Below are 25,970 nucleotides of genomic sequence, written 5' to 3'. Positions count from 1 at the left end.
TTTTCTCCCCACGCCGGCACTTTCTCCACTGTCAGCACTGAAGGGAACTGGTTTCCTCTGCCTATGCAGGACGGAGCACCCACACCCCGGTGCAGCCGGCCCTGCCAAGGTGTGGGAACAAAGCTGGGCACCGTGGTGCTCACAAAGGGGGCTGTGCCCTGCTGGGGGCTGATCACCATCACCACATTGCTTCCCCCCTTTTACATCCCATTCAAGGCTGGTTGAAGCCAATGAGCACTGACCACCCTGAGGGGCTTTGTCTCACTGGGGTGATGGGGGATCCAACAGCCACAGGGTCCCATGGGTGCTGTGGGTGCTCTGCCTTTCCAGTAGCTGCTGCCAGCCCTTCTTAGTGCCATAGGTGACCCAAACCACTGCCACCAGGATGCCTGCTCTGTCCCTAGTCCCGGGGTCTGATGCCAGTGGCATAAACCCACAGTGGCCAGTAATACCCATGGGTCTCCCTGTGGTACCCACCATCCCCTCTCCCCCATATCTCCCATGCAGACCCATGGCGCTGCCAGAAGGACACCAATGGTCCCCCCTATGCCACCATCACCATAGGGCGCCCATGGCTAACCCAGAAGGACGCAGCTTTGGGCAGGGGTCGGCGCTGGGATGGAGGTGCCGGTGTCCGCAATGGGGCTGTGTGTCTCCCCCCACCATCCGGAGCAGCGCTCGCCCCCGTGCGGGGCAGGCTCCTCTCGGCCCCGCTGGCTCGGGAAGGGGAATATTTGCTCCATGAGATCATGGTTCTCCGGATCGCGGCCAGCAGCGTGCGGGGAGGCGGCGGCTGCCTCGGTCCCGGTGCCCCTGCGCCCATCACCGGTGCTTCGGGGCTGCCCGTGCCCTATGGGAGCCGGGGCCAGCGCTGGCCCCGACGGGCGCTGCGTGGGACGTGCCCCGGGTGCCTCCGGTCCCGTCCACCCCATCCCATCCCCGGGGTGCTCCCGGGGGCTGTGCCGTGTCCCCGACGGCCGCCCCATTGCTCGCCCCAGGATGTGCTGCCCCATTGAAACCTCGTAAACACAGGAAGGGCCGCGCCGGGCTGGCGGGGCCGAGCACGTCCCCTGGCTCCCAGCCTGGCTCCCCTTCACTCCCCCCCACCCCACAGCCCTATGGGTCCTCCCGGCCCTCACTGCCTCATCCCATTCCCGACGGGAGCAAGTCCCTGCTGTGGGGACGCAGAGCTGGGGTCCCCAGCACTGGTTCCATGTGGCTGTCCCATCTCCATGCTGCCCTATGGGGGTCCCACCTCCTATCCGGAATGGGGCAGGGGTGCCACATCCCTTTGGTCTGCATGGGAGAGGACACAGGAATACCTTCGGCACAGTCACACATTGAAGCCACCCCCATTCTATGCACCCCCCAATGCCTCCTCTCCCCTGTTTCCAGGCACCGATCCGGTGCCGGGGCCGTGCCCATCACCGCGGCATCGCGCCTGCCCCTCCGTGCCCATCTGCGGGTCGTGCATGTGCCGGTGTCAGTCATCCTTCGGGCTGTGCGTGGAGCCGATGGGGACACCGCGTTCCCCGACGGCAGCTGCCCCCGTCCCGTCTGTGTCCCCCCCCTCCCGGCCCCACTGCCCCCGACGGCTGCACGGAGCGAGCTGTAATTTAGGGTTAAATATAGGCGAGGAGGTGGTGGCGTGGCCGGGGCAGCACCGGGTGCATGGATGGGCTGTGGGTCGGGGCCCCTGCAGAACCAGTGTGGAATAGCAGCGGATTCCGGTCATGGATCCCATCATTCCCCATTGTCTGAGACCTCAGTGTCCCCCCATCCCTGTGCCACACGTGGGCTCCATGGCTCCTGCCCGTGTTCCTCTCTCCCCATGGGCACCTTTGGGGGGGCTGAGACCACCTATGGGGTTACACATAGCACTGGGGTGCATCTCACATTGGGGTCCTGGACGGGAGGGGATGCAGCCTCCCTGTGCCCCACACTAACCCTGCCTGTACCTCTGCCTGCAGCCTGCCTGTTCCGCTTCAATGTCCTCTCCCTCGTGTACCTGATCTTCCTGCTGCTCCTGCCCTGGTTCCCAGGGCCCAGCCAGGGCTCCACCGCAGGTAAGGGGCTCACCATGGGGTGCAGGGTGGGCAGCAGGATGCTGCCAGCATCCATGCAGTGGGTACCTGCCCTCAATGCCCTGCGGTTTCCCCCTGGTCAGGCAGTGTGGCTCCTGGCTCTGTTAATTATAGCCCAGCGTGGCTATTAATAGTCCTTTCACTCCAAAACGGTCAGTTTTGAGCCCCAGCCTTATTAACCAGAAACCTCAGGGCTGGGCTGTGCCCATCGGGTGGGCAGGGATGGACCAGGAGCAGCCCTTCCGCCCTGCTGGGCATGGGGGGCACACATGGGGGGCACAGGGGATGCAGCACCCATGGTGGGTGAATGGGCCCTGTGTCCCCATGGTGGGCACTGGGTCCCCATGGTGGGCAGCACCCATGGTGGGTACATGGGCCCTGTGTCCCCATGGTGGGCACTGGGTCCCCATGGTGGGCAGCACCCATGGTGGGTACATGGTGGGTACATGGGCCCTGTGTCCCCATGGTGGGCACTGGGTCCCCATGGTGGGCAGCACCCATGGTGGGTACATGGTGGGTACATGGGCCCTGTGTCCCCATGGTGGGCACTGGGTCCCCATGGTGGGCAGCACCCATGGTGGGTACATGGTGGGTACATGGGCCCTGTGTCCCCATGGTGGGCACTGGGTCCCCATGGTGGGCAGCACCCATGGTGGGTACATGGGCCCTGTGTCCCCATGGTGGGCACTGGGTCCCCATGGTGGGCAGCACCCATGGTGGGTACATGGGCCCTGTGTCCCCATGGTGGGCACTGGGTGCCCATAGTGCCAGGCCAGGCTGAGCTGTGCTGTAACACAAGCCATGGATAAAAGCTTTGCCCTCTGAATATTTAATGGGCTCCGGAGCTGAGTCTTGACACAGCTTTACAGGAACAAACAAGCAGAGGGAAGGGTTCTGGCCCTGACCCCCCCTTCCTATCCGGTGTACAGCTGGGGTGGGCTCGCTGCCTGTCCCGAGGCAAGGAAAACAGGCACTCGGCCCAGGAATCCCATTGGGATGGGGGCATGGATGCAGCTGGTGGAAGGTCTGACTGGGATCATGGTGTGGGGGACCCCCTGGCGCCCACCCACGGGGTGTTCCATGAGGGATGGGGATGGGAACTGCATCCCAACACTGGCCTCTGTGCAGTGGGGCCAGGGAAAGGCTTGGTGCAGCTGGGTCAGAGGATGCTGCTGGGGTGAAGGGGAGGAGTGTGGTCCCATAGCTTATGCTGCCTGCATTGCCTGTGCCTCAGTTTCCCAGTAATGTAGTGGGAAGAGTGGGTTGTAGCTCTGCTGGTGCAGAGTGAGATGTGCACATGGTGGGACCCAGGACTTTGGAGGGGGCTCTTCATCAGGGACTGTAGTGATAGGACAAGGGGTGATGGGTTCAAACTGAAACAGGGTTGGAGATAAGGAAGGAGTTCCTCCCTGTGAGGGTGCTGAGGCGCTGGCACAGGGTGCCCAGAGAAGCTGTGGCTGCCCCATCCCTGGCAGTGCTCAAGGCCAGGTTGGACACAGGGGCTTGGAGCAGCTGCTCCAGTGGAAGGGGTCCCTGCCCATGCTGGGAACTGGAACTGGATGAGCTTTAAGCTCCCATCCAACCCAAACCACTCTATGAGTGTATGATTGTATGACCATGTTCCTGGGGCAGACCCCTGGCATCTCTGGGCACAGTTGCATTTCACCCTTCCCAGCTCTTCCCAAGGGTTCTGGGATGCTGGTGCTCCCCAGACCCCCTTGGACGATGGGTGACAGGTTACCTGTGTCCCACAGGTCACACCATCCGCCTCCTCAAAGCCCTCCTGGGGATCAGCATCATCTTCCTCCTCGCACACCTCGTTTTCCAGATATGCCTGTACACGCTGCCCCAGTTGGACAAGATGATGGGGCCTGGCTGTGAGTATGGGGCACTGGGACAGGTTGTGCCACTGCACACAGACCCCATCCTGGGTATTCCCTATGGATGTGGGGCTGTCTCCCATGGGGAGCACATACTTAGGGTGGTCTCACAACCGGCTCTGCGGACTCAATCCCTTCCTGCTTCCCTGCAGGCAGCTCATGGGAGGTGTTCGCCCGGCACATTGGGGTCACCAGGTAAGGGTACCCTGGTGATGTGGGGCTGGGGACTGGTAGGGGTGGTGGGGACACCCCTGAGCCCTCCTCTGACCCACTCCCCCCCTGCCCCAGGCTGGAGCTGAGCGACATCCCCAACTCGGTGCGTTTGGTGGCCCCCGATGTCGGTGTCCTGCTGGTCTCATCCCTCTGCCTCTGCCTGTGCCGTCGCCTGGTCCCCAAGGCTGCCAGCATCCGCAGCCGGAGACTGGAGTCCCTGGCATCCCGTGAGCGGGTGAGAGCCAAACCCATCACCATCCTGCACCGGGGACACCGCGGTTGGTCCCATACCCTCCCCAGTGGCTGGGGACCCAGACTGGGGCAGGGCTGGGACATCATCATGAGACATCATCATAGCATCATGTATGGGCTGGGGTGACTCAGCCGCGGAGGAGGGCTCGTGTTTGCTCCTGTGTTGCCATAGGGATTGCGGCAAGCAGCCCAACCCCACAGCACCGGGATGCCAGGGGGAGCATCCCTGGGTCTGACTGGCACCATTGGTAACCCATGGGGTTAGGAAGGGCAGTGGGATGGGCAGCTGTGGGGTGCTCCTACCCAAGCTGAGCTCACCAGCAGGGTGCATGGATGGGTGCTGTGCCGTGGTACTCATGGCACATCCAGACACACACAACCAATGGCACCCCTGACTCAGCAAACACCTTTTGGGGTGCTCCCCGCTGTCGTGGTGGGTGCTCGGCTGCCCATCTGCAGCCATGGACGGGCTGTAACCGGAGCACTGGGCGATGCGGATGCCTTTGCCATGAGCACGGGGCCAGCCTGGAAAGGAGCTCAGTGCTGGGAACCCGGGTGCCAGTGCCAAGAAAAACAGCCCTTCGGAGGCTTTTTGGAGCTTTCCAAGCAGCTAATGAGATAAACACAGCCAGGTGCTGGGCTGTGTGCCCACACGGTGTCCATCCATCATTGAGTGGGGAAACTGAGGCACAGCCAGGAGCAGCATGGATCTAATGGGATGCTTGTGGGGCTCACACCACTGTCTCCTTCCTGGCAGCAGGAAGAGGAGGATGTGGAGCAGCAGGACAGCACGGCCGACATGGACACACCATTGAGCACCAGGCTGCGGGTGACGGCTCACTGGCTGCTATGGGAGACAGGGAAGGCCATGGCCATCACACTGCTGGCTTTGGCTGGTGGGTATGGGATGTGGGGGGCTCGGTGGGCACACTGGTGGAGGTGATGCTCAGTGCAGGGTGGGATGGTTGGTCCAGGGGGATGCTTGGTCCAAGAGGATGCTTGGTTGAAGGGGATGCTTGGTTCAGGGGGATGCTTGGTTCAGGGGGATGCTTGGTTGAAGGGGATGCTTGGTTCAGGGGGATGCTTGGTTCAGGGGGATGCTTGGTCCAGGGGGATGCTTGGTCAAAGGGGATGCTTGGTCCAAGGGGATGCTTGGTCCAGGGGGATGCTTGGTCCAGGGGAATGCTTGGTCCAAGGGGATGCTTGGTCCAGGGGGATGCTTGGTCCAGGGGGATGCTTGGTTGAAGGGGATGCTTGGTCCAAGGGGATGCTTGGTCCAGGGGGATGCTTGGTCAAAGGGGGTGCTTGGTCCAGGGGGATGCTTGGTCCAGGGGGATGCTTGATCCAGGGGGATGCTTGGTCCAGGGGGATGCTTGATCCAGGGGGATGCTTGGTCCAGGGGGATGCTTGGTCGAAGGGGATGCTTGGTCGAAGGTGATGCTCGGCTGCCCATTGACTACCCATGGGTGCTGCTCCCCAGGGATCACCCTGCCCTCCGCCTCCTCCTGTGTCTATTACCTGTTGTTCGTGGGCATGTGCACGTGGTGGGCTTGCCACCTCCCCAGCAGCTGCCGAGCCTTCAACACCACCTGCATCATCGTCTGCATCTATGCTGCGTGCCACCTCTTCTGCCTCTTCATCTACCAGGCACCCTTCTTCCAGGGGGTCTATCCGCCTCCCACCTTCTGGGCACGGTGAGTCCCCATTGAGGGTGCTGTGCTGTTGGGCACGGTGCTGTGCCATGACCCTGGCTCATGGCTGGGATGGTAATGGGATCCGCTCCATCCCCACAGGCTGTTCGGCTTCAAGGACATCGTCCTATACCTCAACTGCTCCAAGCCCAACATCCTGGAGCTCAACACCAGCCACCCCTGGCCTGTCTATGCCAACCCTGGCATCCTGTTCCTGCTCTACTTCACCATGGCCACGCTGATGAAGCTGCGCCGGCTGGATGCCAGGGTGAGGGGCTGCAGGGCTGAGCCAGCCCCCGTGCCCATGCCTGGTGTGCCCTGCAGCTGTGGGTGCCCCAGCCCTGGCACTGGGGTGCCCATTGGAGGGGATGTGGGGGGTCTGTAGCATTGGAAGGGGCCTCCTCAAGGGGTTGGGTCCCCGGTTGGCATCAGTGCTGTGCCCTGAGCTGGCTCCTGCCCCTGGCAGAGAACCGCGGCGCTGGCACAGCCGGCAGCGAGGTTCCTATCGAAGGAGCTGGTGGAGATGGAGAGCTGGCCCAAGGACACTGATGGTGTGGCTGAGGACACCAAGGTGGGTTTGGGGGTGTTGTGCCCCACAAGTGATGCCCAAGCTGTGGTGGGATGGGAGTTGGGGTGCCCTGGGGGTGCCAGGGTGGCTCTGAGCCCTCTCTGTCCCCCCAGCCCATGCTGTCCAACACGGGTAAGCCAGGCGGTGGGGCTGAGAACTGCACTGTGCACATCATGGGCAACCCTGCACAGCCGGGTAAGCCTGTCCTATGTAAGCCATCCCCATGCCCTGTCTGTGTGCTGGGGCTCAGCTCAATGTCCCCTCCCCATGGCCAGGCAGGAAGCGTCCGGCGCAGTGGCTGCTCCTGCACACCCTGGGCCATGTCATCATGAAGCAGAGCTACGTCTGTGCCCTCATTGCCATGATGGTGAGTGGGGGGACACGGGGGGCACTCCCCGGCCTGATGCCATGCAGATGGCCGCATCCTGCCTGCCTCTAGGTGTGGAGCATCACCTACCACAGCTGGCTGACCTTCGTGCTGCTGCTCTGGTCCTGCCTCATCTGGACGGTGCGGAACCGGCGGCACTTTGCCATGCTCTGCTCACCGTTCCTGCTGCTCTATGGCATCGCCCTCTGCACCCTGCAGTACATCTGGAGCGTGGAGCTGGCCTCCGAGCTGCCCACCCGTGTTGGCTTCATCAGCTTCGAGCAGCTGGGGCTGGTGCACACCAAATACCCCTGCTTGGATCTGGGGGCTAAGGTGAGTCTGGTGCTGTCCCCATCCCTGTCCCCACCTGCACATTGTCCCTGCTCACTGCCTGTCCCTACAGCTCCTGCTCACCCTCACCTTCTGGCTGCTGCTGCGCCGCTCTGTTAAGGAGAAGCTGCTCACAAGGAGGTCTCCATCCACCCCACTCATAGAGGTGACCATCTTGGACATAGGTGAGGGGTCCCAGCATCACCCACCAGTGCTGAGCATCCTCTGGGATGCAGGCAGCACCCAGGGGGTCCCCCACATCCTGCAGCCCCCTCCTGCCTCGCAGACAGCAGCCGTCAGGGGGATGTGCTGAAGGCACTGGGGGGCCTGGTGAGGAATTTCTATGCCAAGTACTGGATCTGTGTGTGCGCTGGCATGTTCATCGTGGTCAGCTTCGCCGGGCGCCTCGTTGTATACAAGATCGTCTACATGCTCCTCTTCCTCCTCTGCATCACCCTCTTCCAGGTAAGGGGGTCAGGGACACATCCATGTCCTCATCCCCATCCCCGGTGTGGCCCCGCTGATGTCCCCATCCCTACAGGTGTATTACAGCCTATGGCGCAAGGTGTTGAAGGGCTTCTGGTGGCTGGTGGTTGCGTACACCATGCTGGTGCTCATCGCTGTCTATACCTTCCAATTCGAGGACTTCCCCATGTACTGGAGGAACCTGACTGGTCTCACGGATGAGCAGTGAGTGTCCCCACACCACCGAGGGTACCCGCTGCCTCTAGCCCCATATGTTGTGCATGGGGAATGGGGTTGAGCCCGGCTGGCAGCTCAGTGCCCATGCAGGGTGGGATGGATACAGCTCCACACTGACCCTTTCTTCCCTTTCCAGGCTGGGTGACCTGGGCCTGGAGCAGTTCAGTGTCTCCGAGCTCTTCTCCAGCACCCTCATCCCAGGTTTCTTCCTCCTGGCCTGTATCCTGCAGCTCCATTACTTCCATCGCCCCTTCATGCGCCTCACGGACCTGGATCGCATCCCTGCTTCCAGTGCAGCATCCTACCACATCCCCAGGTAGGGCCCCACACTGGGGTGACCCCCCTGCACCCTGAGCCCCCCATTCCCACTCTGAGCCCTCCTCCCTGCAGGCCTGAGGAGCTGCATGGAAGCAGGCTGCTGCGGGATGTGGTTGCTGCTGACAGTGCCAGGACCAGTGATGGTGACAGCACTGGGATGGGTGATGCTGACACTACATCACAGGGTACCTAACATGCAGGGATGGGGGAGAATGGGGTGGGATGGGTGTCCTCCAAACCGGGAAGGGGCTGGAGGAGGATATGGGAATGGACTGGAGCATATTCCAAGCCAGGAAGGCACTGGCAGGGTAGGGAGATGGATTTGGGTTACTCTCCTGTGAGGATCCGAGAATGGGTTTGGGTAGCTTCCAAGCCAGGAACAGTCTGAGGTGTGTTCAGAGATGGTTTGGGGTGTCCTCCAGGTGATGCATTGGGGTGTGCTTCAAGTCAGGAAGGAGCAGGTGGTTGCAGGGGTACATTGAGGCATACTTCAAGCCAGGAAGGTGCAGGGATGGATTTGGGTGTCCTTCAAGCCCAGGAGAATATGAGGATGGATTTAGGGTATCATCTGAGCCAGGAAGTACCTGGGAGGGTAACGGAGATGGATTGTGGCATCCTTCAGGTGTGGGAGGTTGTGGGACTGGATCAGGGTGTCCTCCACATATGGGGAGGAGGCCAGGATGTGCTGGGGTGTCCCCCAATCCCATCCATGATGCTCCATGTCCCCACAGTGCCCTCCAAATGGGGATTGGTGCTGGAGCGCCTGATCGTGCTGGGTTGGACCTTCTCAGACACACTGACCCGTGGACAGGTCTTTGTGGTGCGACTGCTGGAGCTCCACATGGTCAAACTGGTGGCTCTCTATGCCGTATGGGTGGCCCTGCAAGAGGTACCAGCTATGGGGCACCGGGTTTGGGGGGGCTCAGACAGGTACCCCATGGTGCTAACGCATCCTCTGTGCCAGGTATCACTGATGAACTTCTTGCTGGTGCTGCTATGGGCCTTTGCCATGCCCTATTGCCGCTTCCGACACATGGCCTCCTGCCTCTCCACCGTCTGGACCTGCATCATCATCGTCTGCAAGATGCTCTACCAGCTCAAGATCGTGGACCCCAATGAGTACGCCAGCAACTGCACCCAGGTGCCCACTTGTGCGGTTCTTGGGGTGCTTGTGGCAGCGTGGGGGGGTCCCTGGTTGAAAATGGGGTCTGGCAGCAGGGGTGAGGGTGCTGACACCCAGTGGTACCCCCTTTGCAGCCCCTATACAACAGCACCAACCTGACCCCGGAGGAGATGAGCAATTCCACGCTGTACTATGGCCCCCTGGACCCTGCTAACTGGTTTGGCATCCGCAAGGGGTCCCCCAGCCTGGGCTACATCCAGGTGAGCCTGGAACACCCGATCTATGGGGATGCTCAGGGACTCACCATGGTCCTGAGCATCCCTTTTCCCCACCAGAACCACCTCCTGGTGCTGGTGCTGCTGGTGCTGGAGGCTGTGGTGTACCGGCGCCAGGAGTACTACCGCAAGCAGCACCAGTTGGTGGCCCCTGTCACCGAGACCATCTTTGAGGACATCAACCGTGAGCACCTCGACCACGGCCTCATCAGCTGTGCCAAATACTTCCTCAACTACTTCTACTACAAGTTTGGCTTGGAAGTAAGGAGCAGGTCCTATGGTGGGGGTCCAACCATTCACATCACCCCATAGCTGAGCCTCTGCATCCTCCCTGCTCCCAGATCTGCTTCCTGATGACAGTGAATGTGATCGGGCAGCGGATGAACTTCATGGTGATCCTGCATGGATGCTGGCTCGTCGTCATCCTGACGCGGCGCCGGCGCGCGGCCATCGCCAGCCTCTGGCCCAAGTACTGCCTCTTCCTCGTGGTCTTCCTCATCACACAGTACCTGCTGTGTGTGGGCATGCCGCCTGCCCTCTGCGTGGGTAAGGGGATGGGGTGGGAGCATCTGGGCTCTGTATGGGTCAGGGAGGCACAGGTCCATGTCCCAGGGCTGGCACTGAGTGTGTCCATCACCCCCAGACTATCCATGGCGCTGGAGCCGGAATCTTCCCATCAACTCAGCGTTCATCAAGTGGCTCTACCTGCCTGACTTCTTTGTGGCCCCAACATCCACACATCTCATCAGTGAGTATCCACCCCCAGCCCATGGGTCCCTGTCCGGCCCTGCTCCATCCCTGCACCATCCTGCCCATGGGGTCCCTGTGCCCCTACTCCATCCCTACTCCATCCCTACTCCATCCCTACTCCATCCTGCCCATGAGGTTCCTGTGCCCCTACTCCATCCCTGGCACCCTCCTGGCCATGGTGTGCCTTGTCCCCCTACTCTATCCCTACTCCATCCCTGCACTATCCTGCCCATGGGGTGCCCTGTCCCACTACTCCATCCCTGCACCATCCTGCCCATGGGGTGCCCTGTGCCCCTACTCCATCCCTACTCTATCCCTACTCCATCCTGCCCATGGGGTGCCCTGTGCCCCTACTCCATCCCTACCCCATCCTGCCCATGGGGTCCCTGTCCCCTACTCCATTCCTACTTCATCCCTACTCCATCCCTGCACCATCCTGCCCATGGGGTCCCTGTGCCCCTACTCCATCTGTACTCCATCCCTACTCCATCCCTGCACCATCCTGCCCATGGGGTGCCCTGTGCCCCTACTCCATCCCTACTCCATCCCTACTCCATCCCTACTTCATCCCTGCACCATCCTGCCCATGGGGTGCCCTGTCCCCCTACTCCATCCCTACTCCATCCTGCCCATGGGGTCCCTGTCCCCTACTCCATCCCTACTCCATCCCTGGCACCCTCCTGCCCATGGGGTCCCTGTGCCCCTACTCCATCCCTACTCCATCCCTGCACCCCCCTGCCCATGGGGTCCCTGTGCCCCTACTCCATCCCTACTCCATCCCTACTCCATCCTGCCCATGGGGTGCCCTGTGCCCCTACTCCATCCCTGGCACCTTCCTACCTATGGGGTGCCTTGTTCCCCTACTCCATCCCTACTCCATCCATACTCCATCCCTGGCACCCTCCTGCCCATGGGGTCCCTGTCACCTACTTCATCCCTACTCCATCCTGCCCATGGGGTCCCTGTCCCCTACTCCATCCCTGGCACCCTCCTGCCCATGGTGTGCCTTGTCCCCCTACTCTATCCCTACTCCATCCCTGCACCCTCCTGCCTATGGGGTGCCTTGTCCCCCTACTCCATCCCTACTCCATCCATACTCCATCCCTGGCACCCTCCTGCCCATGGGGTCCCTGTCACCTACTTCATCCCTACTCCATCCCTACTCCATCCTGCCCGTGGGGTCCCTGTCCCCTACTCCATCCCTACTCCATCCCTGCACCATTCTGCCCATGGGGTGCCCTGTGCCCCTACTCCATCCTTACTTCATCCCTACTCCATCCCTACTCCATCCCTGCACCCATGGGGTGCCCTGTGCCCCTACTCCATCCCTACTCCATCCCTGCTCCATCCCCGCACCCCCTGCCCTATCTCCTGTGCCCACAGATGACTTCATGCTGCTGATGTGCGTGGCGCAGCAGTGGCGAGTGTTCGAGGCTGAGCGCACAGAGGAGTGGCTACAGGCGGCGGGTGAGAACACCGACCGGCTGGACCTGGAGCGGGACACCCACAACCCCACACCCAACTTCATCCACTGCCGGTGGGTGCCGGGGACTGGGATGTGCGGATGGGACTTACCAATGGGATGGGACCTGCCAATGGGATGGGACTTGCCAATGGGATGGGACCTGCCAATGGGATGGGACCTGCCAATGGGATGGGACTTGCCAATGGGATGGGACCTGCCAATGGGATGGGACCTGCCAATGGGATGGGACTTGCCAATGGGATGGGACCTGCCAATGGGATGGGACCTGCCAATGGGATGGGACTTACCAATGGGATGGGACCTGCCAATGGGATGGGACCTGCCAATGGGATGGGACTTGCCAATGGGATGGGACCCCCTGGGGGCTTGGGTCCCCTACATGGGGCTGGTTTTGGCCAGAGAAGCTGTCCTAATGATGCTAGGACAGGACCCGCCACAATGGCTGTGACAGGACCCCTGCCACTAGGGTGGTACCCCCCAGGCTGGGACAGCAGCATCTGAAGGCTGTGTTGGAAGGAGATAACAGTGGATCAGGGCACCCCTATGATGGTGAAGGACTCCCATGGACCATAGATTTGGAAAAGGGATAGGGCTCATGTGGGGACTGGGACTGTACTGGTTTGACTGGTAGCACTTCACTGCACCCCAAACCCAAGTGGTGCTGAGCATGGGTGCTGTTAGGGACAGGGACCCTGCTCTGAGTGCCCCATCCCACAGGTCCTACCTGGACATGGCAAAGGTGGTGGTCTTCCGCTACCTGTTCTGGTTAGTCCTGGTGGTGGTCTTCATCACCGGGGCCACCCGCATCAGCATCTTCGGCCTCGGCTACCTGCTGGCCTGCTTCTACCTCCTCCTCTTTGGCACTGGTATGCAGCGTAAACCAGCCCGGGCTCGCCTGGTGCTCTGGGACTGCCTCATCTTCTACAACATCACTGTCATCATCTCCAAGAACATGCTCTCGGTGAGCACTGCTGGTCCCTGCCCATGCAATGGCTCTGGTGCCACCTCCCTGTGGATGGGATGGGTGGCAGGGCTGTCTCTTTGCCAACCTCACACTCTGCCTTCTGTCCCTATAGCTCCTGTCCTGTGTCTTCGTGCACCAGATGCAGGACAACTTCTGTTGGGCAATCCAGCTCTTCAGCCTGGTCTGCACTGTTAAGGGCTACTATGACCGTGAGTTGGTGGCCTGTGGGGTGCCCTGCCTGCCCTGGTGGGGTTTGGGGGTGCAGGTTTGAGCTGCTGCCTGACCTGCCTGCCCCTCTGCCTGCAGCCAACGAGATAGGCAAGGACCACGACTGCTCGCTGCCCGTGGAGGAGGCAGGCATCATGTGGGACAGCATCTGCTTCTTCTTCCTCCTGCTCCAGCGACGAGTCTTCCTCAGCTATTACTTCCTGCATGTCATGCTGGACCTCCAGGCCTCTGCCCTGCAGGCTTCCAGGTGGGGCTGGGGTCCCATATGGGGGTGCCAGGGCATGGGGGTCCCCCCATCACCCTCAAACTGTGCCCATCTCGCAGGGGCATCGCACTGTTCAAGGCCAGCACCCTGAAGAGCATGCAGTCCCATCGGCTGGCAGAGAAGAAGTCCCTGGCCCAGCTGAAGAGGCAGTGAGTGGGGTTTGGGGGTCCTGCAGACACTATGGGGTGAGGATGGGGGTACCCCCGGGGTGGGTTGGGGGGGGGTGTATCCACAGCCGCCTGTGCTGGCAGGATGGAGCGGATCCGAGCCAAGCAGGAGAAGTACCACCAGGAGAGGGTACCACGCAACGTCACCGAGGGGCAGGATGAGGCCAGGCCAGGTGAGAGCCACGGAGTCCTCCCTGTCCCCACAACCCCTCCATGAGCACAGTGGGGTGACCACAACCCATTGCTGTGGGTCCATGGACCCCATGGGTCATTGCACTGAGTGCAGCCATTCTCAGCATGGGTTGGATGCACTGAGTGCAGCCATTCTCAGCCCCCTTATCTGCCCTCCCATAGGGTCTGCCAGCCCAGTGGAGCCTTCCCAGCAGAGGCAGCGGTGGTGGCGGCCGTGGTTAGACCACACTGCAGGTATAGGGTCACAGGGGCACATAGCAGGGCACAGGGTCCCTGCACTGGGCACCCCTAACACCCAATGGTGCTTCCAGCATGGTGACAGCACACACATACCCCAGCCCCGTGCTCGGCTGCAGGGCTCCAACCAGGACTGGTCTGGTTCCCAGCACTGACCAGGTGTTGGAATGGGGGCAACAGGATGGGGTTGGGGTTATCAGCATCAGTCACCTCTGAACGCTGGTGCTGGAGGGACCCCTCTTTGCAGGTGGGGGGGATGAGTCATTGACTCTGGTGTCCCCAGTGGGGCTCCCCACGGGTGTCCTCAGTGCTGTGCCAGGCATTGAACCTGGGGAGATGCAACAGAGCCATCCTGGCCATCATCTGTGCTGTGCCACCGCAGCACCAGCTATACCATGCCATGGCAGTGGCTGTGCCGTGACACCCCATGGGGTGCCAGGTATGGTGTGACACCCATGGGGTGCCAGCCGTGCTGTGACACCCATGAGGTGCCAGCCATGCTGTGACACCCATGGGGTACCAGCCGTGCTGTGACACCCATGAGGTGCCAGCCATGCTGTGACACCCATGGGGTACCAGCCATGGTGTGACACCCATGGGGTACCAGCCATGGTGTGACACCCATGGGGTGCCAGCCGTGCTGTGACACCCATGGGGTGCCAGCCATGCTGTGACACCCATTGCCACCCTGGCAGTGCTGCATTCTGGGGAATACTTCCTCTTCGAGTCGGACAGTGAGGAGGAGGAGGAGGCAGCGGCAGTGCCAGAGGAGACGAGGCCGAGCAGGCACAGTGCCTTTGAGGTGGGTATGGCTGATGGGATGGGGCCGGCTGTGCCCATGGGGTGCTGGCTGTGCCTGTGGGGTGCTGGTTGTGCCCATGGGGTGCTGGTTGTGCCCGTGGGGTGCCAGCAGTGCCTATGGGGTGCTGGCTGTGCCTATGGGGTGCTGGTTGTGCCCATGGGGTGCTGGTTGTGCCCGTGGGGTGCCAGCAGTGCCCATGGGGTGCTGGCTGTGCCCATGGGGTGCTGGCTGTGCTTATGGGGCGCTGGCTGTGCCCATGGGGTGCTGGCTGTGCCCATGGGGTGCTGGCTGTGCCTATGGGGTGCTGGCTGTGCCCATGGGGTGCTGGTTGTGCCCGTGGGGTGCCAGCAGTGCCCATGGGGTGCCAGCTGTGCCTATGGGGTGCTGACTGTGCCCATGGGGTGCTGGCTGTGCCCGTGGGGTGCCGGCTGTGCCCATGGGGTGCTGGTTGTGCCCGTGGGGTGCTGGCTGTGCCCATGGGTTGCCAGCAGTGCCCATGGGGTGCTGGCTGTGCCTATGGGGTGCTGGTTGTGCCCATGGGGTGCTGGCTGTGCCCATATGGTGCTGGTTGTGCCCGTGGGGTGCTGACAGCCCCTCTGCCCTGGCCAGCTCGTGTACCAGGCCTGGGTGACCAACACCAGGACAGCACTGCAGCAGCATCAGCAACAGGAGCAGCAGCAGCAGCAGCAGCAACAGCAGCAGCAGCAGCAGCAGCAACAGCCGGAGGCACCCGGTGCCAGTGTGGCTGCAGGTGGGTCTGGCTCACCCCAAAATAGGGCTGTGGGGGGATGTCAGGAGGGGGCACAGTTGTGCCCTGTGCTCACTGTTTGCCCTGGCAGTGGTTGGCATCCCATAATGGGGCATTGGCTCAGTGAGGTTTCCTGCTGTGGACTCTCTGGTGGCTACCATGGGGCTGTGCAGTTCCCTTTCGGTGCCTGCAGTGGTTGTTAAGCTGGATGGGGTGATGAACAAGAGAACCCCAAAGGGGGCTAGGGCTGATGTCCATCCTCCACTGGGCTGATGCTACCCCTTTGTGGGGGGGGGTCTGACCCTTATAGGGGAGAGTGCAGAGTTGGGGGTACCCGAAGAGGCCGAAAGCCAGGAAGAAGAGGAGGAGGAGGAAGGCACAGGTGAGTGTGTGGCCATAGCCCAGCAGAGGGGGATGCTGCGGTGCTCTGAGGGTGTCTCTGATCCTCTCTTGTCCTTGTCAGGTCACAGTAACGTGGTGCAACGGGTGCTGAACACACTGCGGTTCCTGTGGCTGCTGTTCCGTGCCATGGTGGATGGGCTGACACAGTGGCTGGATGCCTGTACCCGTGAGCATGCCAACATGTCCAGTGTCCTGCGCCTCGAGAGATATGTCCTCACTCGCCGCCTGGCCACGGTGAGTATGGGGATGGGAGGGATATGGGGACAAGGGGGGTAGCAGCCCCATAGTGACACTGACCCCATTGCAGGGAGAGCACATGCACCGTGGGGTCCTGGATGAGCTGTACCTGCCTCCGTTGGAGGAGCCCTATGAGGAGCTGAGCCAGCGGTGGAGCATGGACTCCCAAAGCAACATCCCATTCAGGCAGGTGCATGGATACCCCTTGGGGTGATGCTGCAATGGGGCCAGGGGGTTGGAGGCTCATTGGTGTCCCTGTGCAGGCACCAAGGAGCCGCTCACACCTCGGTGACCAGTCAGGAGGAGCAAGTGATAACCTTGGGATCCCAGGATAACATGGATGGGTCTCGGGAGCTGCTGGCACTACCACAGAACCGCAGCCGGACGGCCAGTGAGCTCCTTGGGAGCAGGTATAGGGACATGGGGATGGTGAGATGGGGATGTGGGGTCAGCATGGTTGGTTCACCCCCTTACACCATGCAGGCAGCTGTACTTCACCGAGCTGGAGGAGTCAGAGCGGTTCTATGAGTCCCACAACCGGTTCCTGAAGCTGTTGTTGGCTGTGTACCGCTGCGTGGCCACACACTCCGAGCTGCTCTGCTACTTCATCATCATCCTCAACAACATAGTGACCGCCTCCATCATCACCCTCTTCCTCCCCATCCTCGTCTTCCTCTGGGCCATGCTCTCCATCCCCCGGCCCACCAAGCGCTTCTGGATTACAGCCATCATCTTCACCGAGGTGGGCAGGAGGTGGCTGGTAAGGGGATGGTGCCACCCGGCTCCTGCTTGTCACCCATTGACCCCAGTGTCCCTGCAGGTGATGGTGGTGGTGAAATACCTCTTCCAGTTCGGGTTCTTCCCTTGGAACTGCTATGCCATTATGCTGCGCAATGAGGGCAGACCCTTCTTCCCACCCCGTATCATGGGCTTGGAGAAATCCGACCGCTACATCAAATATGACCTCATGCAGCTCCTGGCACTCTTCTTCCATCGCTCCCTGCTGCTGGTGAGCCCCAGGGCATGGCATTACCTTGGGTGGGCATCCTTGGGAGATGGAGGGGTGATGGGGACTCTCAAGAGCACCCAGTGGATGCTGGGGTTGGGACCCTGGGGTGCAATGGGAGCTGATGCTGTGAGATGGGGGCATCAGGAATGCATCCCCCTGACCACATCCTCTGCAGTCCTATGGGCTGTGGGACCATGAGGAGCCCCTCGTCCCCAAGAAGAAGGCAGAACGGGTGGAGGATGAGGGAGAGGAGGAGAAGAAGGAGGAAGCAGCATCTGCACTGCTGGTGGTGAATGAGGAAGGGACAGCAGAGCCAGGGGCACCGGGTGCAGCCGTGGAGCAGGAGCTGGAGCCGGAGGGTGATGCTGTGGGTCAGGATGAGGAGACCAAGGCTGCCCAGCTCCGCTTCAGGAGGAGGAGGTGGCAGAGGAAGAAGCAGCCAAAGGTGGCTGTAGAGGAAGGTGAGCACCAGTTCCCCTTTGCACCCCATTGAAGGGCAAGGTTGGTGTCCCTGGGGCAGAGGGTGCTGCTGCTGGGCAGGATGCGGCCCTGCAGGACCCTGGGTGTTATCCATGCTGTGCATCACTTGCAGAGGCTGCGAAGGAAGAAGAGGAAGAGGTAAAACAGAGCCATGCACAGAGGAAGCTGAAGACGTTCGGGCTCCGGGTTAAGCTCTTTTTCCTCACCATGTGAGTGCCCTGTGGTGCTGGATGGGGTGCAGGATGTGGGGTGCAGCCCCTGGTCACCCATCCCCTTTACCCCCCATCCCTCCAGGGCACAGAACATGTACCAGCCGGTGCGCAGGTTCTTCTGGGACATCCTGCACACTGAGCACCGTGCGGCCACTGATGTCTATGCATTCATGTTCCTGGCTGATGTGGTTGACTTCATCATCATCATCTTCGGCTTCTGGGCCTTTGGGGTGAGCAGGGGGTACCCATAGGGCTGGCTCCCACTGCGGGGTCAGCCTGGGCTGTATCCTGACCTGTCCTGCATCCCCAGAAACACTCGGCAGCCACCGACATCACCTCCTCGCTGTCGGATAACCAAGTGCCAGAGGCATTCCTGGTCATGCTGCTCATCCAGTTCACCACCATGGTCATCGACCGTGCGCTCTACCTCCGTAAGACTGTGCTGGGCAAGCTGATCTTCCAGGTCATCCTGGTCTTCAGCATCCACCTATGGATGTTCTTCATCCTACCGGCTGTCACGGAAAGGTACTGAGCATCCCTGGGGATGCCAGGGCATGGGCTGGTCCTTGGGGTGACACTGTTGTGTCCCCAAGCCCAGCGTGGCTGTGGGGGTGACCGCAGGGGTGACACCTCCATCCACAGGTTGTTCAGCCTCAACACCGTGGCGCAGCTGTGGTACTTTGTGAAGTGCATCTACTTCTCACTGTCAGCCTACCAGATCCGCTGTGGGTACCCAACGCGCATCCTGGGCAACTTCCTCACCAAGAAATACAACCACCTCAACCTCTTCCTCTTCCAGGGGTACGCATGGGGCCACGTGGATCCCCAGGCATGCAGAGGGTGTTGCACCAGCCCCCTTTACCTGTGCCATAGAATCATGGAATGGTTTGGGTTGGGAAGGAGCTTAAGATCATCCAGGTCCAACCCCTGCTATGGGCAGGGACACCTCACACTAGAGCAGCTGGCTCCAAGCTCCATCCAGTCTGGTTGAGCACTGCCAGGGATGGAGCCTTAACCACTTTTGGGCAAGAAGATTCTGTGATTCTATGAATGTCCCTACCCAGGTTTCTATAGGGTTTCTATAGGATTTCTATAGGATTATACAGGATTCTGTGAGTGTGTTCCCCCTCAGATTTCGCCTCGTGCCCTTCCTGGTGGAGCTGCGGGCTGTCATGGACTGGGTCTGGACAGACACCACACTGTCCCTCTCCAACTGGATGTGTGTGGAGGACATCTATGCCAACATCTTCATCATTAAGTGCAGCCGTGAGACAGAGAAGGTGCGTCCCACAGTGCTGGGAAGGGCCCCCCAGTAGCCCCTTTTTGCTTGGGGTCCCCTTGGCACTGTGTGCTGTCCTCCCCCTGCAGAAATACCCCCAGCCCAAGGGGCAGAAGAAGAAGAAGATCGTCAAGTATGGCATGGGAGGCCTCATCATCCTCTTCCTTGTGGCCATCATCTGGTTCCCACTGCTCTTCATGTCACTGATCCGCTCCGTGGTGGGTGTTGTGAACCACCCCATCGATGTCACCGTCACCCTCAAGCTGGGGGGGTACGAGGTGAGGATGCAGGGGATGGGTGTTGTGGTACCCAGCCTGGATGCTGGACCCCCCTGCCCAGCTGATGGCACCTTGTCCCCTGCAGCCACTGTTCACTATGAGTGCCCAGCAGCAATCCATCCAGCCCTTCACACCACAGGACTATGAAGCCCTCACCCATAAGTTCGAGAGGCAGCCGGTAAATCCTTTCCCATTGCAGCATCCATCCCTCCAGCCCCATCCTGCTGGGGTTGTGCTGTCCTTGGGTGGGTGCTGAGCCATGTTCCCCCCCGGTACCAGGTTGCCATGCAGTTCATCACACTGTATGGCTATGAGGACATCGTGACCGCGCGCATCGAGGGCAGCTCAGGCTCCCTCTGGAGCATCAGCCCCCCAAGCAGGGAGCAGATGCGCAGGGAGCTGCAGAACGGCTCCTCCGACATCACCCTCCGCCTGACATGGACCTTCCAGAGGTACTATAGGGCACGGTGTGGGGCACACAGCACTGCCTGTGCCCCATAGCACTCACACTGAGCCTGTGCTGCCCGCAGGGACCTGGGCAAGGGGGGCACAGTGGAGCACACCTTTGACAAGCACAGCATTGACCTGCAGCCTGGGGCACCCCAGCGTGAGCAGCTCGCACAGCTGCTGCAAGGCACCCGCACTACCCCAGTGTGAGTATCCTGTGGGGTGAGGATGATGCCCCATTGTCAGTGGGGCAATGCCCCCCTCACTCATCCCTCTCTGTTGTAGGGAAGTCCCCAGGCTCTTCCCTAGATACATCCGGGCGCCCAATGGCCCTGAAGCCAACCCTGTGAAGCAGCTGCTGCCAGGTGGGTCCTGCTGTGGGGTGTTCTCCCCTTAGGTACTCAGTGCTGTGGGCACAGAGATGCAGGCTGGGGGTGAAGTGATTCACAGCAGCCTGAGGGGGACTTGGGGTGTTGGTTGATGGGAAACAACATGAGCTGATGCAGTGTGTTGAGCCCAGAACACCCTGGTGATGGGCTGTCAGCAGCAGTCATGGAGGTGATCCTGCCCCTCTGCTCTGTGAGACCCTGCTTGGTGCACTGTGGGCAGTTCTGGTGTCCTCAGCATGAGGACATGGAGCTGATGGAGCAAGGCCAGAGGTGGCCACGAGGATGCTCAGGGACTGGAGCACCTCCTGTATGGACACAGGCTGAGAAAGCTGGGGCTGTTCAGCCTGGAGAAGAGAAGGCTGCATGGAGACCTCAGAGCAGCTTCCAGTGTCTGAAGGGGGCTATAGAGATGCTGGAGAGGGTCTCTTCGTCAAGGACTGCACTGATAGGACAAGGGGTGATGGGTTCAAACTGAAACAGGGTTGGATATAAGGAAGGAATTCCTCCCTGTGAGGGTGCTGAGGCGCTGGCACAGGGTGCCCAGAGAAGCTGTGGCTGCCCCATCCCTGGCAGTGCTCAAGGCCAGGTTGGACACAGGGGCTTGGAGCAGCTGCTCCAGTGGAAGGGGTCCCTGCCCATGGCAGGGGTTGGAGCTGGAGGAGCTTTAAGGTCCCTTCCAACCCAAACCATTCCATGACTGTCCATGCTCCTGCAGATGGGGAGGACAGCTACCTGGACGTGGAGGTGCAGCTGAAACGGGAGCTTGCAGGCGCCGGCCAAGGGGGAAGCAGCTTCGTGGAGTGGTGGGTGGTGAGGCTGAAGGATGCCCCCACCGGCACTGGCAACATCCTCCCCATGGTCATCTTCAACGACAAAGTCAGCCCCCCCAGCCTGGGCTTCTTGGCTGGTTATGGGTACGTGGATGGGGACGCATGGGGGGCACCGAGAGGCTGCACCCAAGGGTAATGGGGTTACAGGGTGTGTGCATCCCTGTATCTTGCAGGATCATGGGGCTGTACGTGTCCATTGTGCTGGTGATCGGGAAGTTCGTGCGGGGTTTCTTCAGTGAGATCTCACACTCCATCATGTTTGAGGAGCTGCCATGTGTGGACCGCATCCTGAAGCTGTGCCAGGACATCTTCCTGGTGCGGGAGACGGGAGAGCTGGAGCTGGAGGAGGAGCTCTATGCCAAGCTCATCTTCCTCTACCGCTCTCCCGAGACCATGATCAAGTGGACACGGGAGAAGGAGTAAAGGGGAAGGGGCTCCAGTCCTGCACCCCTTTCCCTTCCCGAGGACATCACCACCAATGCCTTAACCAGCCCTATACACTGGGGCTGTATCCTGCAGGGCACACAGTGGGACGTGGAGCTTTCGGTGCTCGCTTTTAGGGGGGATGTTTTTCTTATGTTGCTTTGAAGCACCGTCTGACCTGCGGAACCCACTCTGTGCCTTCCCAGGGAGGGGGACAGGAGCCGGACCCCCCAACCCAATGGGTACCCCTGGCTGCAGGGCAGGGGGGAGGCAGGAGCCAACCTGTGCCTCCCCCCTGCTCTCCCCAACCCCATCCAGAACCAGGTTAAACTCAAAAGCAATAGCCCCCCAGCCCCAGGATGGGGGGCCCTCGGTTGTGGCTCTCCCCTAGCTAGGAGGGGGGGGGGCTGGCAGCCCCAGCTGGACTCTATAGACACTTACCGTGATGTTGGTTTTGTTGGTTTATTTTTTGTATTATTAATTCAAATGGTTTATTTATACAAATATCTAATAAAACAAAGCTGAGGCCTGCTGGAGTGATGCTCAGCTGGGGTGGGGGGGTACAGAGACCTATTGCTTCGGGGGTTCCAGCACCCTTACCTACCCCCAATGGGGCTGGGGGCTCTCCCTGCCCCTCAAGTGTAACCAAAATAAGGTATAAAAGCAATTACTTGGGTGCCAGCAGTGCCCAGGGGCTCCCCACCATCCTGCAGGGCACCTCTGAGGGGTTGGCACCCTGCCCCACTGGTGCCCCAGGGGGATGAGGGTCTGTATCCCCCACTGTCCCCAGCCCCTTCAGCTCTTGCCAAGCTCCTTGTCCTCTGGTGGAGCCTGCTGGATCTGCTGCTGCATCTCCATACTGCAGGGAATAGAGGGTGGGTGGATAGATGGATGTGGCATCAGGCGAGTGCTGAGATAGCAGGGAAGGGATCCTTCCCATCCCCATTACCTGTGGATCCTGCGCTCGGCCTCAGCACGCACATAGGGTGGCAATGTTGTGATAGGACCCTGTAAGAGAAGAGCTGTGGGTATGGGGGACCCCTGTTCCCAAGGAAAACACCCCACTGCACACCAAAAGCCTTACCAGCTCCTTGAAGGTGAGTCGGCAGCCATAGCACAGCAGTGGGATGTAGGCAGATTTGCGCTCAGCCCTGCAGGAACAGGGACCCTCAGTGGTGGCCCTGGTGCCAACAGAGCATCCCTCCCTTGCCTGCATGCTCACCCTGCTGCCGGGGGGTGCTGGCAGCACCCATTGCTCTCCAGCTCTGGTTCATCTATGATCAGCGTGGGCTCCAGGGCCAGCTCCTCCTCTGCAAGAGCCAGAGGGCAGGGCTGTGATCTGGGGGTTCACAGTGCCCCCAACCTCCTGATCCCCCCCCAAAGCCCTCCCCACTCACCCCCATCGAGGTCCAGGGCACACAGGCAGAGCAGGCAGCGCTGGGACTCACAGCTTGGCTTGGCATGATCTGCACTCATCTTCTCACCCGTCCTGCAGACAACACAGAGGGGTGAGGGGTGCACCCCATCGCCCCCCACACCACCCCATGGTGCCCCCACAGAGGGGTTGCCCTACCGGTAGACAGTGCTGATGGTGGAGGGGAAATCCTTCTGCAGCCCCAAAAGGAAGTTCTCTACTATATGGCGGAAGCTGGGCTTATCCCGGCGCTGCGAGGCCAAACAGAGGGCAGGGATAGGAGAGGGGGTCCCAACCTCACCATGGGGACATGGAGCTTGGGGTCCACCCCATGCAGACCAAGGGACACCCCTACCTTGGTGGGGAGCGGCGGTGCAATGACGGTGGGGACATTGAAGTAGTGGTTGTAGAAGGCGATCTCCTTGGCCATGTACTCCCGCAGGGGACGCACCACCATCACATCACCGTGGCGGTCGTCCTTGAAGCCCTGTGGGTGCATAGCTTCATGGGGGACCATGCCAGCACCAAACCACAGCACCCAGGTCCATGGCATCACCACTCTGGGTGGGAATGGACATCCCCAGATAGGGGACAGGGTACCAGCAAGCTGCTCACCGTGTCGACGGCAAGGAAAGCACCACGACCAAGCGCCAGGTTGGTGAGGAGCTTGATGGCCACACGGGTACAGGTCTCACCGGTCATCACCTTGGTGTAGCCTTTGGTCCGGGCTGTGTGCAGGATGAGGTGGATCCTGGGGACAGTGTGACACCAGCTCAGAGCCACTGCACCATACCCGGTGCTGGCACCGAGCAGGATAAACCACTCACCGCAGCATCTGCAGCAGCTCCTCCTTTGCTGTCAGTGTCTGCACAGCCCCAAAGAGCTTCAGCAGCTCCTGGGTGAGGGCAGCAGCAGGCAGGCGGGGGGCAGATGGGGGACCCTCCGGTGACTCCCCATTGCCAGGGCCAGGCAGCGAGGTGCCACTGTCCTGGTCCCCATACCCCTTCTGCCGCTGCTGCTGGATGAAGCCCTCCACAGCCTCCTTATAGGACACATTGGGCTCACTGGGTGTCGTTGGCCCCGGGCGCAGGATGGATGCAGGCAGCTCCAGTGCCTATGGGGCAGAGATGGACCCTGGGAGGGTGGTATGGGGATAGCCAAGCATACCCCTTTACTCCAGCGTGTGTGTCCCTCACCACCCGTGTACCTGCTCCAAGTGCACCAGGTAGTAGGGGAAGCCGGTTGCCTGCAGCAGGGTCTCCATGCAGGCCAGGCTCTGCTCCCGCTGTGCTGGGCTCTGTCCACGCACTGCTCCCTCTGCAAGGCAACACCAGTGAGGAGAGAAAGGGGCCCCCATCCCATCCCTAGGGGTCCAGAGCCCCCAGCCCTATACTGGGAGTGGGGCTGACCCCTACCATCAACATAGATGACACTGGGGATGAAGCGGAGCCTCTTGGCTGTCTCCCGGCTGAGCCCCTGCCAGAAGCATATGGGTAAGGTGGGGGTTTGAGCTGTGCCCCCCTCCCCAGACCCCCTCATCACCCCCATTCCCACCTCCTGGACCTGCCGGAGCATAGCACTGGAGGCCGGGCCCCCCGACACCGCCAGCAGCACCTATGGGGACACGAGGGATGGTCACTGGTGCTGCCATCACCCAGCTCAGCCCCACATGTGCAGCCCCACACGTGCAGCCCCATTGGTACCTTCTCTCCCGGGAAGATGATGCGGTTCTTGCCCAGCATGGCACGGAACTTGTGCACAAAGTACTCACGGAAGCAGTTGCTGTAGGAACACAGCCCTAAGACATGGTGTGGTCCACAGCCCCCAGGCCCCCATGTCCCCATTCACTGATATCCCATAGACCAGACATCCCCAAGCCCCAAATCCCAGAGACCCAAAGTCCCAAACCATTTGTGTCCTGGAGATGCAATGTCCCCAAGCCACGACATCCCACACACCCCATGTGCACAAGCCCTGACATCGCCAAGCCTCTATGCCCCAAAACTGAGGTCCCCAACCCCTAACATCCCACAGACCCCATATCCCCCACCATTAACACCCCACAGACCCCATATCCCCCACCATTAACGCCCCACAGACCCCATATCCTCCACCATTAACACCCCACAGACCCCATATCCCGCACCATTAACACCCCACAGACCCCATATCCCCCACCATTAACACCCCACAGACTCCATATCCCCCACCATTAACACCCCACAGACCCCATATCCCCACCATTAACGCTCCACAGACCCCATATCCCCCCCCATTAACATCCCACAGACCCCATATCCCCCCCATTAACGTCCCACAGACCCCACATCCCCCCCATTAACACCCCACACACCCCATATCCCCCCCATTAACGCCCCACAGACCCCATATCCCCCCCATTAACCCCCCACAGACCCCATGTCCCCCCCATTAACCCCCCACAGACCCCATGTCCCCATTAACTCCCCACAGACCCCATATCCCCCCCCATTAACGCCTCACAGACCCCATATCCCCATTAACACCCCACAGAGCCCATATCCCCCACCATTAACGCCCCACAGACCCCATATCCCCCTCACCGGCAGAAGGGGTCCCCAACGCGGATGATGAGGGCAGCAGGACCCTTCTTGCACTTCATGCACGTCCGGGGGTGGCTGCGGGGACACGTCCGGTAACGGCAGCACCGGGGGTCCGGGGGTCCCGGTGCCGTTACCGGGGGTAGGAAGGGGTTAACGGGGAGGGTACGGGGGGGGCACCGGGTCCCGTTCTCACCTCTGTTCCTCGCCCCGCTCCGGCCCCATGTCCGGTCCGCTCCCGCTGTCCCCCCCCGGCGCCGCGCACATGGTCCCGTCCGCCTGCGGCCCGGTCCCGTCCGCGGCCCCTCCCGTCCCGTCCCGGCGCAGGGCGATGACGTAGCAGCGCGGC

The 25,970-nt window shown here is 61.0% G+C and overlaps 2 protein-coding genes across 3 annotated transcripts in view; one reads left to right on the top strand and one right to left on the bottom strand.

The window, feature by feature from the left end:
- The window catches only part of PIEZO1 (piezo type mechanosensitive ion channel component 1 (Er blood group)), a 26,172-nt gene extending 4,013 nt beyond the window's left edge, over window positions 1–22,159 (top strand). Inside the window, exons 2-51 of one of the 2 annotated variants that reach the window (XM_034072624.1) lie at window positions 1,971–2,066; window positions 3,839–3,961; window positions 4,117–4,159; window positions 4,253–4,412; window positions 5,190–5,325; window positions 5,910–6,123; window positions 6,223–6,388; window positions 6,587–6,691; window positions 6,802–6,883; window positions 6,964–7,055; window positions 7,128–7,388; window positions 7,459–7,570; window positions 7,672–7,850; window positions 7,927–8,075; window positions 8,224–8,403; window positions 8,478–8,590; window positions 9,137–9,294; window positions 9,370–9,546; window positions 9,663–9,788; window positions 9,864–10,064; window positions 10,145–10,349; window positions 10,447–10,551; window positions 11,937–12,090; window positions 12,757–13,000; window positions 13,116–13,212; window positions 13,310–13,478; window positions 13,556–13,645; window positions 13,748–13,836; window positions 14,018–14,089; window positions 14,788–14,894; window positions 15,504–15,645; window positions 15,953–16,024; window positions 16,106–16,278; window positions 16,352–16,467; window positions 16,545–16,691; window positions 16,765–17,023; window positions 17,102–17,290; window positions 17,466–17,751; window positions 17,883–17,979; window positions 18,065–18,212; window positions 18,293–18,507; window positions 18,625–18,783; window positions 19,115–19,262; window positions 19,351–19,539; window positions 19,625–19,717; window positions 19,819–19,991; window positions 20,070–20,192; window positions 20,272–20,351; window positions 21,091–21,289; window positions 21,379–22,159. In XM_034072624.1, coding sequence (XP_033928515.1) covers window positions 1,971–2,066; window positions 3,839–3,961; window positions 4,117–4,159; window positions 4,253–4,412; window positions 5,190–5,325; window positions 5,910–6,123; window positions 6,223–6,388; window positions 6,587–6,691; window positions 6,802–6,883; window positions 6,964–7,055; window positions 7,128–7,388; window positions 7,459–7,570; window positions 7,672–7,850; window positions 7,927–8,075; window positions 8,224–8,403; window positions 8,478–8,590; window positions 9,137–9,294; window positions 9,370–9,546; window positions 9,663–9,788; window positions 9,864–10,064; window positions 10,145–10,349; window positions 10,447–10,551; window positions 11,937–12,090; window positions 12,757–13,000; window positions 13,116–13,212; window positions 13,310–13,478; window positions 13,556–13,645; window positions 13,748–13,836; window positions 14,018–14,089; window positions 14,788–14,894; window positions 15,504–15,645; window positions 15,953–16,024; window positions 16,106–16,278; window positions 16,352–16,467; window positions 16,545–16,691; window positions 16,765–17,023; window positions 17,102–17,290; window positions 17,466–17,751; window positions 17,883–17,979; window positions 18,065–18,212; window positions 18,293–18,507; window positions 18,625–18,783; window positions 19,115–19,262; window positions 19,351–19,539; window positions 19,625–19,717; window positions 19,819–19,991; window positions 20,070–20,192; window positions 20,272–20,351; window positions 21,091–21,289; window positions 21,379–21,628 — 7,463 coding nt within the window. In that variant the 3' untranslated portion in view covers window positions 21,629–22,159. Of the gene's footprint in view, window positions 1–1,970; window positions 2,067–3,838; window positions 3,962–4,116; window positions 4,160–4,252; window positions 4,413–5,186; window positions 5,326–5,909; window positions 6,124–6,222; window positions 6,389–6,586; window positions 6,692–6,801; window positions 6,884–6,963; window positions 7,056–7,127; window positions 7,389–7,458; window positions 7,571–7,671; window positions 7,851–7,926; window positions 8,076–8,223; window positions 8,404–8,477; window positions 8,591–9,136; window positions 9,295–9,369; window positions 9,547–9,662; window positions 9,789–9,863; window positions 10,065–10,144; window positions 10,350–10,446; window positions 10,552–11,936; window positions 12,091–12,756; window positions 13,001–13,115; window positions 13,213–13,309; window positions 13,479–13,555; window positions 13,646–13,747; window positions 13,837–14,017; window positions 14,090–14,787; window positions 14,895–15,503; window positions 15,646–15,952; window positions 16,025–16,105; window positions 16,279–16,351; window positions 16,468–16,544; window positions 16,692–16,764; window positions 17,024–17,101; window positions 17,291–17,465; window positions 17,752–17,882; window positions 17,980–18,064; window positions 18,213–18,292; window positions 18,508–18,624; window positions 18,784–19,114; window positions 19,263–19,350; window positions 19,540–19,624; window positions 19,718–19,818; window positions 19,992–20,069; window positions 20,193–20,271; window positions 20,352–21,090; window positions 21,290–21,378 lie in introns of both variants that reach the window. The other variant, XM_034072623.1, reaches the window with a different exon arrangement.
- CTU2 (cytosolic thiouridylase subunit 2) lies at window positions 22,077–25,917 on the bottom strand. Its single transcript, XM_034072625.1, has 15 exons — window positions 25,818–25,917; window positions 25,625–25,699; window positions 24,746–24,824; window positions 24,597–24,656; window positions 24,458–24,518; window positions 24,250–24,359; window positions 23,870–24,156; window positions 23,658–23,793; window positions 23,398–23,529; window positions 23,202–23,293; window positions 23,026–23,117; window positions 22,851–22,938; window positions 22,713–22,779; window positions 22,578–22,636; window positions 22,077–22,487 (listed from the first exon to the last, which is right to left on the bottom strand). Exons 1-15 carry the CDS (start codon window positions 25,886–25,888, stop codon window positions 22,424–22,426), a joined length of 1,473 nt encoding a protein of 490 aa, XP_033928516.1. The 5' UTR covers window positions 25,889–25,917; the 3' UTR covers window positions 22,077–22,423.
- Between the last annotated feature and the right edge of the window lie 53 nt (window positions 25,918–25,970).

This window comes from Melopsittacus undulatus, chromosome Z (assembly GCF_012275295.1).
Source record: "Melopsittacus undulatus isolate bMelUnd1 chromosome Z, bMelUnd1.mat.Z, whole genome shotgun sequence".
In the NCBI taxonomy this organism is placed as follows: Eukaryota; Metazoa; Chordata; class Aves; order Psittaciformes; family Psittaculidae; genus Melopsittacus; species Melopsittacus undulatus.
The sequence above is the reverse complement of the archived record's forward strand: the minus strand, read 5'-3'. Positions and strand labels throughout refer to the sequence as shown.

Coding starts and splice junctions, on each gene's coding strand:
- CTU2 (XM_034072625.1), bottom strand. CDS start 25,888: ATGTGCGCGGCGCCGGGGGGGGACAGCGGGAGCGGACCGGACATGGGG. Junction 23,294..23,397: donor CACCGCCGCTCCCCACCAAG/GTAGGGGTGTCC, acceptor TTGGCCTCGCAG/CGCCGGGATAAGCCCAGCTT. Junction 22,939..23,025: donor TGCCCTGGACCTCGATGGGG/GTGAGTGGGGAG, acceptor TGGCTCTTGCAG/AGGAGGAGCTGGCCCTGGAG.